Source organism: Cannabis sativa, chromosome 3 (assembly GCF_029168945.1).
Source record: "Cannabis sativa cultivar Pink pepper isolate KNU-18-1 chromosome 3, ASM2916894v1, whole genome shotgun sequence".
Classification (NCBI taxonomy): Eukaryota; Viridiplantae; Streptophyta; class Magnoliopsida; order Rosales; family Cannabaceae; genus Cannabis; species Cannabis sativa.
In genome coordinates, this window is record NC_083603.1 from 50,381,724 (window position 1) to 50,398,765 (window position 17,042).

Below are 17,042 nucleotides of genomic sequence, written 5' to 3' on the forward strand. Positions count from 1 at the left end.
TCAGAAAGTTGTAACTCAATTAGATTGGCGGTCAACTCACAACCGTCAATCCAAAAAGACAAGGGCCGAATCCACCTAGTGGTAACTATAAGGTCTCCCGATGGTAACAGGGTTCTAAACTCCGAAGCATAAATAAATCCCAATTAATTTCATTCCGTTTAGTGAATATTTTATAAATGTGAAATCAGGCACGCTTACAAATGGTATCACTCGGGTCCAGTAACGTGTGCATGTAACCATGTGGGGTAATAAATTGGTTAGGATGCAATTGTGTTGGATGTGATCATCTGGAAGGTACCGGCCACCTTTAAGGGGATGAGGACGTCGGACCCCGTAAGGGGGGGTGATTTTGACAGTCATTAGTCTTGTGATCCGTAAGGAGAAATACCAGGTAAGTTGTCCAATCCCACATCGCCTTGGGAAGGTCAAGTGGGATGATTCAGAGACTATGTAGGTATGGGACTACACAGTTGAAGAGAGCTTAAATGGATTGATTGGTACTACCTATGTCAACAAGGTGCATCTTGTTTTTTGGTAGCCCATCACGAAAGAACTCCATGGTTAAGCGTGCTTGACTTGGGGCAATTTCAGGATGGGTGACCTCCTGTCCCAGGAAGCGTGCGAGTGAGGACAAAGCACGCTGAAAACACTCGTGTTGGTCTGTAGGGTCATTCATCAATCCAGGCAGCAGCCAGAGTGGTGTACTCGTATATAAGAGCCATCATTCCGTGGGTGTAAGGACCCAATGGAGGCTTGAAGCGGGTATGTTACAAATGGTATCAGAGCCTTGACCCAGCTGGAAGTGTGGTCGACAAGGACGTCGGACCCCGTAAGGGGGGTGATTGTGACAGTCAGTAGTCTCATGATCCATAAGGGGAAACAACGGGTAAGTTGTGCAATCCCACATCGCCTGGGGAAGGTCAACTGTGATGATTGTGAGGCTGTGTAGGTATGGGACTGCACAGTTGAAGAGAGCTTAAATGGATTGATTGGTACTACCTATATCAACAAGGTGCATCTTGTATTTCGGTAGCCCATCACGAAAGAACTCCACAGTTAAGCGTGCTTGACCTGGGGCAATTTTAGGATGGGTAACCTCTTGGGAAGTTTTCTTAGGAAGCGTGCGAGTGAGGACAAAGCACGCTGAAAATACTCGTGTTGGTCTGTAGGGTCAGTCATCAGTTCATGAAGCAGCCGGAGTGACGTACTCGTGTATAAGAGCCATTCATTCCGTGGGTGTAAGGAGCCAATGGAGGCTTAAAGCGGGGACGTTACACAAAGAGTATCCCTTTTCAATCATTTGGCCTATACTAAGTAGGTTTTGATCGATGTTGGGTACCAAGGGTACATCATTGATGTATCTCTTACCTTTTTTAGTGTCATTGGTAATGGTGCCTTTCTCGACTGCTTCCATGAAGTCACCATTACTGATTTTGAATTTAGTCTTAGATCTATCAAGACTACAAAAGATGCTTGAATTCTTTCTCATGTGGTTACTGCAACCACAGTCAAGATACCAAGTATCTTTTCCTTCTTCTGTTGTAGATTGTCAGACATAGAAGAGATTACTTTCATCATTTTTTCTTTAGCAAAATTAGCTTGATGGGATTTCTTTAAACGATAAGTTTTCTCAGTGTGGCCAATTTTTTTACAATTTTGGCATTGTGGTTTATCTTTAAACCAGCAGTCTTTCTCAAAGTGACTTTTTCTTTTACAAATGCCACATGGAGGATACTTGTCGTTATTTTCTTTTTGTTTTTCTTATGTCTTTTTCCCTCCAGCTTTTGGTTTTTGAGACCGCGGATTGATTTTAGACTGAAAGGTATTTTCAGCTTCACTTTCTTTATGCCTTTCTCGTCTACTTTCATGTGCTTCAAGAGAGCCCATAAGTTCAGTAGGTGATAGAGTTTCTAAATCTTTAGTTTTCTCTATCGTATAAACCATTGAATCATATTTTTCTGTACAAGAAATTAGTATCTTTTGTACTATATTCTTGTCTGAAATTATTTCTCCATAGGCTCCCATTTGATTTACTATTTCTTTAATTCTAGAATAGTAATCTTTTGCAGTCTCATTATCCTTCATTTTAAGATTCTCAAAATCTCTTCTAAGCTTTTGTAGTCTAATTGTGTGTACCTTAACTGTTCCTTAAAACTCCTCCTGCAGCGTGTCCCATGCTTCTTTTGTCGTTGCTCCGCCCATAATTCGTGAAAAAAGAATGTCTACTATATTGCTGCAAGAAGTATAATGCATGAGAATCTTTTGTTGATTATCCTTTAGTGCCTTCTTTTGATCTTTCGAAAGAGATGTAATATCTTTCGGAATAGTGATTCCTTCTTTAATAATTTTTTATAGACTTTGTGATTGAAAATAGGTCCTTATTTTGATGGACCAAAAATCATAGTTTTCTTCGTTAAAAATTGGAAGAGGTAGAGAAGAGTGATTGGACTCCAAACTCATGTTGATGAGTGGAAAAGATTACGCTTAGTTTTTATTCTCTATCTCCCTCTATCGTACCTTGACATTATCATACTTCACAGTGAACATTTGGACAAGATCAGGCATGAATATCCTAATGGTAATCACGATGTCTTGCATAGGCAAACTTTCCGTCCGTGGTTTCATAAGAAGATATAATGACAAAATTGTAAAGTTTTAATTCAACCATTTATATTCCTCTCATATTAATACATTTTATGTATTTAGATATATGAGTTGCAGAAGCTTGGAACTTTACAAAATGGTGATGAGTTACTCGCTCTAGCTTCTGGGTCCGATTACTTAGCAACATTTTACGAAGGTTGTGTAGTGAATGGTGTTCGGTTTATTGCGTTGAAGCGAGACCAAAAGCAGAAGACACAAAATAGTGGTGTTACTGTTGCTGGAACTGAAGGGTTTAATTACTACGACACACTTGAAGATGTAATCACTATATCTTATACTGGTGCATATACAGTGACATTGTTTGAATGTAAATGGTATAACACTAATCCATTAAGAAAGAAGACAATCACTGAAAATAATATAACCAGTATAAATACTCGTGGATATTGGTATCAAGATGAACCATACATCCTTGCTAACCAAGCGAAGCAAGTTTTCTATCTTGAAGATCCACTCAGAGGTCGGAATTGGAAGGTTGTTGAAGATATTAGCCATCGACAAATTTGGGACATTAATGACAATGAAGATGAGACTGATGTTGATGTTGTTAGTGATTCTAACTCTTCCAATTTTGTGTTGACTGTTGATCATGGAGAGTTAATTATGCAATCGAATGAACCTCTAGTAATTGTTGAATCATCCGATCAGTTAGTGGATTCTGAGATAGAGAATAATGAACTTGATGAAAATTATGTTGCTGAAGAAGTAGATGATTTACTAGTTGAACATGTGGAGGATGAAAATGTAAACTTGGTGAATGATGGAAATGATAGTGATTCGTCAGTGTAACTTTTATTTTGCAAATATTTGTTACTAAAACTTTTTACAATTAAATGACTTTTTAATTTCTTTCGCATTAACATTTGTGTGAACTTTCAATTATGTGTTTCACATTTTGTGAATTCTTACATTTTTTTCCGTCTTCAAAGTAAAGTACAATGTCAGCTACGTTAGCGACATACCATGGTGGGGATGGTGATGGCAGGGATCCCCCTGATCCTTCTAGGGTACCGTCGTCCTGCGAATCAGGTTTTCATATTTTTTCAGATCTAACATTGTTCTGAATATAAATAGTGAATGTATGATTTACTAATAATAATAATTTTCTCTCGAATAAATATAGTTCCACCTCCGGTCAAAAAGGGTCGTGGGGTTGCAGCAAACGCTAACCTCGAAAAAAAAAGGAGAGAAGCTGGTAAGCCCTTACCGGTGGAGGTAGATCTTGAAACTGGTAAAGTTGTTGGCACTGAAGCAAGCAATTATGTTCGATTTCTTGGCCAACAAGTAAGCATGTTGTGCCCGGGTCGTCATCTAAATTTTTTTGATGTACCCCAACAATATAAGGATCAAGTGCTCAATCGAATAAGAGTGACTGATTTTTAATTATTAATGGCTGTAATAATTTTATGTCCTCATTTGTAAATTAATATAATTTTAAATTATTTTATTACACAGTACTATTTTGATATCGATGGGAATCCCCACCGAGACCTACTTATGGGGACTTTATATTCGGTGATGACGGAGCGGTATAGTGAGCGAAAGACACTCAGACACAAGCATTTTAAACAACATTACAAAAAACCAGAAGATTAGGAGACAATTCTCAAATTCCCCCCTGACTACTTGAATACCGAGACTTGGAACCAGTTTGCGAATTGTTCGTTAGCGAGGCATTTTTGAATCGTTCAACTTAAAATAAATCGAATCGGCAACTAATGAAATATCCAACAACGCAAGGCACAAAATCGTTGGCTTCCATACGCCACGGAATGGTATGTATTAATTCTTTAAGTGTTAATAATGTTTTTCTCTTATAATAAACTAATTTAATTGTCTATGTTCGTATAGGGGGGTCCTCCTGGAGAGCATGTAGTTGAAGCATGGAAGGAGATCCATGTGAAAAAGCCGTCTGGCACTTTCGTTAATGAATTAGCTGCAAAAGATTATGTAAGTGAATAAAATGATTTATTATTAAAATTTATATTTTATATTAATTATATATTCTAATAATTTTGATTTAAATAGGAGGAACTGATCAAGGAGCTTGATAGGAAAAGACTTGAACGGCAATCCCAGAGCGATACTGGTACTGAATCTGAATCTGATATTGGTTATCAGTTTGACGTTTTGGAAACAGTTCTAGGCCAAAGATCTGACTATCAAAGAGGCGTGGGTAAAAGGCTCAAGGGCAAAGGAAAGAAACCAATCCCTCAAACTCAATCGACGGTGCCTCCCCCACCAACTACTGAAATGATGAGCACTGTGGCAGAAATATTCTCAGCTATGCGTGCCACTTGGGGGGGTAATTTGACGCCTGAACAACATGCTCATATATTTAACCCACGCTTTGAGAATTTTATTCAAACGTATAGTCAGTCGCAGTCGCCTGGTGGTTCGTCTTCTCAGAGTTATGTCGCTCCTCCGGAACAGCAACAACAACCTCCTCAACCACAACAGTCGTTTTCGCAACAACAGTTCCAAAGTTTGTCACAGCAGCAATTTGAAAATTTTTTGCAGCAGCAACCCCAATCTTTTCCTCAGCAGCAACAACAGTCTGCTCCGCCATTGGGAAATCAGTTCTTATACCGAACACCATCAGAGTCTCCTCCGCTCGGCTCAAACTTTGTTGATTTTGGATTATTTGGGAGTTCATCGCAGGAGAACAAATTTTATTCAACTCCCATTTTCAACCAAGATGAGCTCGGTAATTTAACGCTGGGTTTATCATCAGACCAAGCATATGTGCCTTCTCCGCCACGGGCTTCGAGGACTCGTAACGAAAATAATCCGGATCAAGACTTTATAATTGGAGACCTGAATGAAGATGTTAATGAATAATTTATTTATGTTTTGTAATAATTTAGTTTAATTTTGAGACAATATTTTATTAGGATTAATATGTTAAAGTTAATTACCTTGGAGACATTTTTAAATTATCAATAAATTCTATTAAATTGTTATAATTATATGAATTAGATTTTATTTATTAAATATTTATATAAATAATTATTTATTTATATATAGGATTAATATATAAATAAATTTTTACAAATATTTATTAATTTTTTTTATTCTGACGGGTATTAGCGGCGGACCCCTTTTTTGGCCGCTAATACTATTAATAGCGGCCAAGCATTAGCTGCGGACCAATAGCGGCCGAGGTCCGCCGCTAATGCCCTTTAGCGGCCAGAAAGGACACCAATAGCGGCCGAGGTCCGCCGCTAATGCCCTTTAGCGGCCAGAAAGTACACCAATAGCGGCCGAGGTCCGCCGCTAATGGTGTTGAATGTTGTAGTGTGATAGTTTGAGAATGAAATTCTATTGGTTTTGTTTAGAATAGGTGGATATGTGGTTAATGGTTTGTTGTGGTAATGTAGTGAAGTATTGAAGTTGATGAGTAGTTGTTGATTTAGTGTATGAAATTAATTTTGGCTTAGAAGAGAGAGTTGTATATAAAGTAGTAAGCTCTTATTGATAGTTTGGAACTTTGACTTTTGGGTGTTGGTTACAACTTGAAACCCTTGATGGGGTATTTATAGTTGCTCACCCCTTATATTTTATGGTCATAATTATTTCTCTAGATCCTTCTTTTACTAGAAGGAATTATATCCAAATAAATCTAAATATTTCTAGAGTTCAACATAACTAGTATACTCTAGACTTAATCTAATCTAGAAATCTCTTAAGTTCTTAGATAATTTTTTTTCGACAAGTGTATAGAAATTTCTAGATTAAATTGTGTAGAAATATGTAGCAAATTCTAATACTATAAAGAGGAGTACTAATCACACCCTAATTTACACTCTCTTTTGCCCTGTCTCTATATTCTAATGACAAGTGTCATTTTTTAAACAATGTTTATTTATACCTAATATCTAATCATAGTATCATAATTTATTATATTTGTGCCATTTTAATTAAATTACTCTCCTAATTAAATAATTTGTTCATTTATTGATAAAAGAATAAATATTTTTAAGTGAAATAATATGTACACTCCAAAATATAAATATATTTTGCATAAAATACATATATATATTTAATTCATTTTTTTCTTTCTCGTGTTGTGAAAAGATGTATATATGTAAAATAGAATATATTTTGAATATTAATATAAAAAAATTAAAAAATAATATAGAAAAATATTAGAGTAAAAATAAAATAAAGCTATTATTTTAAAAAAAAAAAATATATGAAAACAAGATTTAAAAAATGACAAGAGAACAAATATATTTTTTTAAAAAAGTATTAAGTGTGAATTTTAAAATTATTTTAGTTGATTTTATTCAATTGGGGTGTATAAATAAATTTGTGGAGTATAGATATAAAGTTCTTTAGTTTATTTTAATTCTCCCATCTTAAATTGAACAAAATTAATTATCACTATATATCTTTGTCCAATATCAATAAACTACTGATATAATACATACAATTAAAGTAAAATCAACTTTAACTCAATATGTAAATATATTAGAGCTTATTTTCGTTTGTAAATAATGACTAAAAATTTAATTAGTTCAATGAATATTAATTTATGAGTACAACATTATAATGAAAATAATTTAATTAACTCAATAGTCACAATATATAATTGTGAATAAAAAATAAAAAAAAATATTAAATTATTTCTCGTTTGTAAAATAGTTCTAATTTATTAGTAAATCGAAAATAATAAATTATTAAATTCAAAACTAAGAAAGAATGAGATCATCAATTAATTCAAATAATTAACATAAGGAAAACTAACTAAAGTATTCATCAATATATAATAAAATTTATCAATTAATTAAAAAATGAAATGGAAAATAATAATATATCTAGCACCATTATAATATTAGTGACTTCAAATTTAAAAGAGTGTCAACATACATTAAGAAAAAAATTACGTGTACTCGTGTTATAACTCTCCTATAAATAATATGTAAACTTTATAAATTTTATAATTTACAAAAATACATAATTAATTGTAGTTTTTGTTTAACTGATGAAAAAGCTAAACAATTAAAAATATACTTATTCTACTATAAAAAAGAAATTGCTAAATTGGTAGAATAATAGAACAATTTAATTAGAATGACACAAATGTAATTAAGTTATAATGTTAAGACTAATTATTAGGTAGAATAACTATTAGGGGTGGGCATCATCCAATCTAATCCAATTGAACCGAGTCGATCCAATCTAATCCAATTACAAAAAGTTGGATATCCAATTACAATTGGATTAGATTAGATGCTAAAAGTTGGATTCTAATTGGATTGGATCAGTTATTGGATGTCAATCTCAAAATCTAATTAAAAACTGATCCAATCCAATTACATTTATATATGTTAAAAAATTATTTATATAATAAAAAATATTGAAAAATATAATACATATTTATTATATTTTTATTAGATTTTTTTTTTTTGTGTGTTGAATTTACAACACTTGGTTGTTTTGTGTATTTATTTTCATGATGTTTTGTTTTATTTTATTACTTAGAAATATTGTTGTTTTAATTATTTAATACAATTTGGCTACATTACACTTGTAACGATAGTATATTTATGAAATATTAAACTTAAATAAAAGGTAATAATTAGTTTTTACGCATTTTTCTTCATATTTTTAAGTGAATATTGAAATTTAGGTGTGTAATTGGATATCCAATTAAAAAAACTAATCCAATCTAATTAGTAATTGGATTGGATTGAATTGGATTTTGAGGTCTAATTGGATTGGATCAGATGATGATTTTTCAAATTCAATTACTAATTGGATTGGATCGGATGAGAAAAAAAAGGTTGGATTGGATCGGATGGCCACCTCTAATAAGTATTATCTAAAAAAAATGACACTTGTCATTAGAATATATATAAGGAGAGTGCAAAAAAAAGTGTAAAATAGAGTGTGATTAGCACTCCTTTACTAGAGGATAAAAGGTATATATCGTCTAGACCCAAAAATGATCCATGTGTCACTCAGAGAAGCGCCATGTCACCCTATGTATTTAGGATAAGAGTGTCATTCTCTATTTTAGGAGGTATTTTGTAATTAAATTATAACTTTATTTAATTATTTTTATAGTCCTTGTAATACTTGTATTTTGTTGGTTATTATTTCCGGGCACTTCTTTTTCCAACAATCTACAAGCCTCACTTGTGCGCTAGAGCCCTAAAACACAAGTCTTTTCTTATGAAGAAAAGTCTATTAAACAATAAGAAAGCTCCAATTGTATCATGCAACTCTTGGCCGAACAAAAGTCCCCAAGGATCCAGCTACTTCAATACACATAGTCTTAAAAAAATACTTTGTTTAATAGTTTATTTCAACAGAACAAACAATATTATATGTTAGTAGAACCATCAACCTACTGTCGAAGTAAACGAGAAAGACTAAATCAATCAGCCGGCAACTCTTTCTTTGTTTTTTTTTTGGGCTTATTTCTGCAATTCCTTTAATTTCACATATTCTAATATTACAAACAATCACGCAAAATCTACCTTGATAGTCTCGTCGATCCCATTGGCATTTTTAAATTTTTAAATTTTAATTTTTCCCGTCAAAGAATGGAAAGAATCTTCATCTGGGCACTCCTCATTTGGATCACTCTCACCATTCCAAGGTCAAATTCAGTAGAAGATGAAGTGAAGAAAGCTATGATCGAGTTCATGGACAACCTTTCACCACAAAATGATGTAGTACTAAGACTTGGCAACTGGGGATGGAACTCGACTTCGGACCCTTGCAAAGACAAGTGGTTCGGTGTTGAATGCAACGATGGATTAACTACAGTGAGGAAAATTGTTCTTGAAAAGCTTAGCTTTAATGGAACCTTCGATGCTTCTTCATTGTGCTTAGTGACCTCCATTACTGTCCTTAGTCTTCAGACCAACAACCTCACCGGAAACCTCCCACTTGAGATTGGAGACTGTAAAGCACTCACTCATTTATACTTAGCCGGAAACCAATTCTCCGGTGACCTTCCCGACTCACTTGCCCAGCTTAGTAACCTGAAAAGGCTGCATATCTCAGATAACAAGTTCCACGGCAACCTCCCTAATATTTCACGAATCTCGGGCTTGGTATCTTTTGTAGCTGAAAACAACGAGCTTAGTGGGAGAATCCCAGATTTCGATTTCACCAATTTTGATAAATTCAATGCTTCAAATAACAACTTCTCCGGCCAAATCCCAGATGTGAAAGGAAAATTCGAAGCCCAGAGTTTTCTGGGAAATCCTTATTTGTGCGGAATTCCATTACCAAATCTCTGCCCACCACCATTAAAAACAGAGAAACCCAAAAAAATCTCAGCAAAAAAGATTCTCATATATTCGGGTTATGTGATCATGGGCTCATTCATTTTAGTATTAGCCATTTTCATATTCCTCAAGAGAAAAAAACCCCGAAAGGAAAACACTGAATCTCGTAGCGCCATGCCGAGTAGTACCATTGCTTCCGGCGAAACCAGAAAAGAGCGTTCGGAGTATTCATTAACGTCGCTAGAGAGCGGGAGGATTCCGACGCTGGTAGTTCTTGGAAGTCCTGGGAAGAAGACGGCGACACTTGGGTTGTCGTTTGAAGGGCTGCTTAAGGCTCCGGCAGAGCTTTTGGGGAGAGGAAAGCATGGTAGTTTGTACAAAGTGAGAGTGGAAAATGGGGTTTTGTTGGCGGTGAAGAGGATCAAGGATTGGGATATTTCTTTGGAGGAGTTTGATCGGAGAATGAGGAGGTTGGACCAGGTGAAGCACCGGAATGTGTTGCCGCCGGTTGCGTTTTATGGCTCCGAACAAGAGAAGCTCTTGGTTTATGACTTTCAGCCTAATGGCAGTCTTTTCCAACGTCTACATGGTAACCGCTTTATTTAATATCTTTATTTATTTATTTATTTTTTTTTTTGACAATAAACGTGAACATTCATTAATCAAATTACATATCTCCCGTTCATTACAAAATAGATTCTCATACTTATACCCTAAATCTAATGACATACTTATTTGTTATTTTTAGCCATATTTTTTTCTTAATAAAAAACTCAAATCATTATACATTTATACTAATATCAGTTGGAGAGATAATATCAGTTGGGTGTTTTTTTTTTCTTCCATACGTGAATTGATTCAAGGAGTGTACTATAGAATTTTCACAAATTATATATATAAAAACAAAAATTAATTATAAGCGATATGTGCAAATTACTAGAAATAATTATTAATTACTAACATATATTTATCCATTATTTCAATTGTTTGTTTTTCTTTTTTTTTTTTAATCAAATTCAATTGTTATATTAAATGAGATGAGATATTAGATCAGTTGCATATTATTTTAAGCGTTATTAATATTTATTATTAATATTATGAACATTTTTAGAATTGTTATAATTTATGCATTTGAACATTATTTTTCTTATTGCTTTGGGATGTAAAAACAGGAGGAGCATGTTTATTACAAAATCAATTTATCTTGATGGTGAAATTAACAAAGCTTAATATAATAAGCCTCTCAAGTTCAATATATATATATATATATATATATATTATATTAATGCATGCATGGTTAATTACACGTACAGGATCATCAGAAAGTAATGGGCAAGTATTTGACTGGGGAAGTAGACTAAGTGTTGCAGCTATTATTTCCGAGGCATTATCCTTCATGCATGATGAGCTTAATCAAGATGGAGTTGGCCATGGCAACTTAAAGTCCATGAACATTCTTTTCAACCAAGCTATGGAGCCTTGCATCAGTGAATATGGTCTCATGGTTGTTGAAAATGAAAATCAACACCATTCAATAATGGAAGCAACTTATTATAATGATGAAGAATCAACTTCTTCTCAAACCACTTTTAAGGTTGATATCTATGGTTTTGGTGTGATTCTTCTAGAGCTTTTAACAGGGAGGTTGGTTCAGAAAAATGGATTTGATTTGCCTAATTGGGTTCAATCAGTGGTTAAAGAGGAATGGACTGTTGAAGTGTTTGACAAGGCATTGATCTCAGAAGGTGCTAATGAAGAGAGAATGGTTAATTTGTTGCTTGTTGCTTTGAAGTGCATAAATCCCTCTCCAAATCAAAGGCCTACTATGACTCAAGTTTCTATGATGATAAATTGTATTAGAGATGAGGAAGAGAGATCTTTATCATTTGCATTGTGATGTACGCATATCTAAACTAACAAATTCTTTCTCACACACACATATATATATACGTGTGTGTTCATTATTGGTTGTAAGGAATTAAAATGCAAACATGAAGCATACATAAATGATTATGAAAAATGCAGAATAGTTAAACTATAAAAATCAAATGTTTATATAAATGTATATGCAATGAAAGGATAAAAATATTTCCACACATTAATTCGTAGAGTTTAGATCTACAAGCTTAGATCTATGAAGAGGAACAAAGAATAGCGTTCTAACATGTATTCAGAGTTGTAAGCTCTCTCTAACTCTTTTAAATACAATTATATTGTAACACAAAGTGTTGCCATCTTACTTTTAGCCAACGACGATAAGTTAATATAAGCGATTAGAAACAATCATTAATAATAATTAAGTAATAAAAACACGAATTTGTTATAGAAGTTCGACCCTGTAATAGTGGTAATAGTCTACTCTCCTTATACATGTATTAACTTGTGAGAGAAGAATAAGGAAGTTCTTGATCTTCCTCGAAAGCTTTTACAGAAATTTTAGCAACGTAAGTGCTTTATTGAGTGAATAAAATTCGAATCCCTGAGTAGTGAAATGACTTAACTATTTACAGAGAATAATTACATAAATTTATTTTCCGAAATCAAATAAGAAATAAAAAGGAAAATTAATTACTTTCTATAATACAACAATTGCTTGTAAAAATCTCATAAAAATAGGACTTTAATTGATAAATAAAAAGAAAGTACTTTAGACGCTTTCACTGCCACATTTACCTTGGGCAACATATGTGGAATGGCCCTAAAAACGATTTGGTTGAAGGGTATCGCTTACCCTCCACGTTACCTTTGTTATATTCCTTAAATAAGTAACATTTTATGGATAGTTTAGTTCTAGACGACATATTGATGAGTTTTGCCTTCGTCTAAGTCTAAAGAATGATCAACGTGTCACCCAAATAAACACCATGTCACCTAGTGCAGATTTCAAGATATCATTTGCCCCCTAAGTCCGCGTGGGAACTATTTATTGGTACGTGGACTTGCTCGGCCCACGTGCTAGGTAAATAGGGTGACACGTGCTCGGTATGCAAAATGGGTGAACAAAAAAATCTCTTCAAATCTTTGAGCTATCTTTTCGTATCCTGGTGCATTAAAGGTCTTTTACCTCGAGAATCACACCCTTGGGATGTGTGCTGGTGGTTGTATTGCTCGAAGGTACTGACGATACTCTTTTAGGGGAAACCTCAAATTTTAGAATATAGAATTACAAAAATACCCTTTCAAAACCTAAATAAGGAATTTTAGAATTCACTTATACTTTTTTAGGCATTTCGACACTTGGAAATATCAGAACAATTTTTTTTTTTTTTTTTAAAGTTTTCAAACTTTCTTTGAAGCTCCAAGGGACCACAAGGGTACTTCCAAATTTTAATTTGTAGTTCTGAACAAATTTCCTTTAAGAGATCTTCGACAGTGAGTAAGTTTCTAAACTTTATGCAATCCTTTGAATTTGCACTTATACTTTACAACTTCTTTTATGGATATTTTTGGGTTTCGAATAAGGTTGTTCTTGATTTCTAAGAATTAAAATTTATATTTTGATGTTGATTATATGTACTTGGACTATAATCATTTGATTCTCGCAAATTCCCATATTTTTTCTCTGAAAAATCTTGAAATACATTCGGCGCGATTTTTCTAATGAATTCTGGGTTTGTACTATTCTTGAAAAACTTTGAATGAGGATCCTCTTCATTAGGACAATCTCCTTCTTTTGATTTTCAATTGTGTCTAGTCGGAGTTTTGAAGTTATTTCTTGCTTCAAATTTCACACTACAGCTCGGTTCTTACCCCCATTTTCCTTTTTTGTAGATAAACTCGGGTGATTTTTGGGGTGGTAAGTACTGAGTAGATGAGGACTTGTTACAATTACTACACGAGGACCATCCTAGGCTCCGTGCAAGTTCGTCTTCATCTAGTGAAAGTTCATCATCCAGCTTTGACGAGTGGGAAGTGACAAGTGATGAGTCAGAATCTCCACAACCCATCCCACAACACCATTATTACCTCGACCAAATTAGTGATGACAACTACGGACGATTCATTGGGAATTGAATTGGGGACTAAGGCGATATTTACCCACTTCTTTGATATACAAGGTCTCAGCGGGGGTTTCGCACACTTTACCAGTTGGTGAGCCAAAACCTTTAAAGAGACCTTTCGTGCTGGTGGAAATTGCAGTCAATGTTGCATAATTTCCTTCACCAGAATGTCCGCCCAAGGCTTAAAAGGTGGCGCAAACTAAGCAAACTTACAGGAAGTTTCATCCGAAGATTCTCATTTAGCTCGGCTAATGACTTTGGCTCGTGCTACAGACGAGGGTTCTGAAGTGGTGCCTATTGGTGACACCGAGGTGTAGAGGGTTAAGGATCAGGGTGAAACCCGTCCAGCCCAAGTTGAGGTACTAATGGAGGAAGAAGTTGATGCTACCCGTAAACCCTTCAGTAGATTTGGCAAATACAATGAGTTCGGGCTGCCTATTACCGCACGAGGACAACTTTAAATAGAAAACATCCATTATGTTATAGAGGAATACAAGGAAGCCCGCCCATCCTATAATTAAGAAAGGCCTATGGACATGTGGGTCTCTCCCCTTCTACCTTAACCGTAATAAGGTTGACAAACTTAGATACAAATGGGCTTATTGAAAATGTCGTAGCCTTTCTTCCATTTGATGGCCAGCTAGCCAATGCCTTGGGGATGACCTATATGCGTGGTCTGACCCACATGCTCTGCAAGGAGCTCTTCTTCCTCTTCATCCATATTTTCAAAGATTGGAAAAATATTATAAAATTTGCCCAACACAATTTTCACCGAAGGGGATCAAATACTTGGCTGTATTGTATATACTTTTCACACAACAAAAATGGGAGATACCCTTACCCCACAATATAAATTGGTTCTTTGATCTGAAATCCAGCCTCGGGCAAGGTTGTCTGGGCTATTTTTAATTTTCACAAATGGAATGCTCTTGGATGTTCGGTACGATGGACTATGATGTCTCTAAGATCAGTGGGTACATTCAAGATTACTACATCGTGCAAAGGATGAAGGCCAACTACCTTTCTTTTCAATGGGAAAAGACTTACGATCAGTCATTGTTCATACTAGGGTTGAGGACCAGGGCTCAAGCTATCTTAAAGATGTCGAGCAAGACTCAAAATATTTCTTTATTAACCACTGAAGAAAATTTCCTTCAATACGGCTTGTACCCGTCTTGGCAAATTGGAGAGGATAAGCCAAAAGACACAACACATGTTCCTGTGCAACCAACCTTAAAGCCAAAGAAGAAGAAAAGGGCGAATAGGGAGAAAACTCTAGTTAAGCTTCTCATTGTTATAAGGGATGTCTGTGAGAATGTTACCCGTCCAAATGTGTAAGTGGTTGAGAGAAAGAGCAAGGGTGTCATAGAAGATGTTGTTGCAATTTTATGCCCTATCAATAGAAGAATAGAAGTCATTTAAGTTTACATGTAATTTTCATGATTATAGTTTTAATAGACAATTTCTATTAAATCCAGAATATATAGTTATTCACAATTACAGTGATGTAATCACACTGGAAAATAATTATAATTATATGCTTCAAAGTCTTTATTCCCATGATTTATCAGTGTACTGGATTTACACTAACGTTATAATCAGCGATAAAGTTTACTTACACTTGTATAAGTGGAATGCCCTTTCCAGAGCATTAACAAAGTATACTAGTATCAGATGTATTGGATATACATTAGACTGGACCAATATTGACAGTGGAAAAGATATCATAATTTACCATTATATCTTTTCTAAGTCAATATCACTTATTTGACCTTAGATTAAAAGATCTTAATCCTGAGATGGTTAGGTTCTAGCTTAACTGTATTATTTGTGCTCTTTGACTTGTTTGTTAAAGCTGACCAATTGGATCGACCTAATACTAACATCTTGGGAACATGGTAGTGCAATTGAGTGGGAGTGCTAATCATAGATATAGAATCTATAGCTTTTATAACTATATTTAGAAGTGAAATGATAATTTTCTTTGAGTTTGGCTTAACAGACATAAATGGAAGAGCTCTTATTTCAGTTATTATATTAGTTTATTGAGAAATCATTTATAAGGAGCTAAGTATTTTAAGGATAAAATACACTGAAGGGTAGAACGGTAAATTTGTCCATACTCGATGTAAATCATTTATAGAGGATCTTTGATTATTTGGATTGAAATAATGGATAATTCATAGCATATTTATTCTTGGTGAATAGATTGTTCTATGTAAACAGGAGTGCGATTTCGAATCTATAGTGGAGTCAGGAGGAATTAATAAGATTGGGAATTTACTTGGTAAATTTTAGAATTATTTGTTGGGAGCTTGATGATATAGGCTCATGGCCCCTACACTAGTTGAGATCATATTGTCTTGTAGACTCAATTAATTAGTTTTAATTAATCAATTAGAATTCTGAATAAGACTATGTCTTGTTTGTGAATTTTCACTAAGTAAGGGTTTATTTGAGAAGAAAAAGAAGATTTAGGGTTTGTTTACTAATTAAGAAATTTTGTAAGGTGTAATTAATAAATAAGTTAAATGGCAATTGTTACACCTAAAATTCGGCTATGCTCCAGAAGCTAACACGTGTCCTGCAGAAGGAATATGAATCAACTCTAATGATATAATAATGTTATATCAATAAATGCATATTAAAAAACTTGTTATTATCAAATAAGGGTTTGATATATAATATTCATAACTCGTTGACTATATAGTCATAAGCGAGATAAGGATAATAACTATTAGACTGAGATTGACGAGACATATGCATGACTCTAAATATACAGACAAGAAGGAGATATTTATCCACTCGAGCAGAACAAATGCAATAACACATAACTGCCTCGCATTACACATAGCGAGAAGATCCTCTTGCACTATTAATGCCAATAAAGGAATGTGACGAGATGATTTATTCTTCAACACTTAGCATTTTTTTCTGTTGAGATGGACAAGGAGGATAACTCATATCATTTAGCTAGCATGTTCGTGAATTAGTTTTAGACCATCAAGACTAGGTGAATATTTTAGCTTTTAAATCCATGCAATAAGTTTGGAGCTCAAGGAACCTCTCATATGCTGGTAGAGTTGTTTTAATCAATTCAGTTCTACTAGCTATTCACTCATATTGGAGC

General features: G+C 34.2%; 1 protein-coding gene across 1 annotated transcript; it reads left to right on the forward strand.

The window, feature by feature from the left end:
- The first annotated feature begins 9,212 nt into the window (after positions 1-9,212).
- Positions 9,213-12,379, forward strand: LOC115709634 (probable inactive receptor kinase At2g26730). The gene is made up of 2 exons (XM_030637783.2): positions 9,213-10,500; positions 11,225-12,379. The coding sequence occupies exons 1-2, from the start codon at positions 9,219-9,221 to the stop codon at positions 11,806-11,808; spliced, it is 1,866 nt and encodes a 621-aa protein (XP_030493643.2). The 5' UTR covers positions 9,213-9,218; the 3' UTR covers positions 11,809-12,379.
- Positions 12,380-17,042: the final 4,663 nt, after the last annotated feature.

Coding starts and splice junctions, on each gene's coding strand:
- LOC115709634 (XM_030637783.2), top strand. CDS start 9,219: ATGGAAAGAATCTTCATCTGGGCACTCCTCATTTGGATCACTCTCACC. Junction 10,501..11,224: donor TCTTTTCCAACGTCTACATG/GTAACCGCTTTA, acceptor TTACACGTACAG/GATCATCAGAAAGTAATGGG.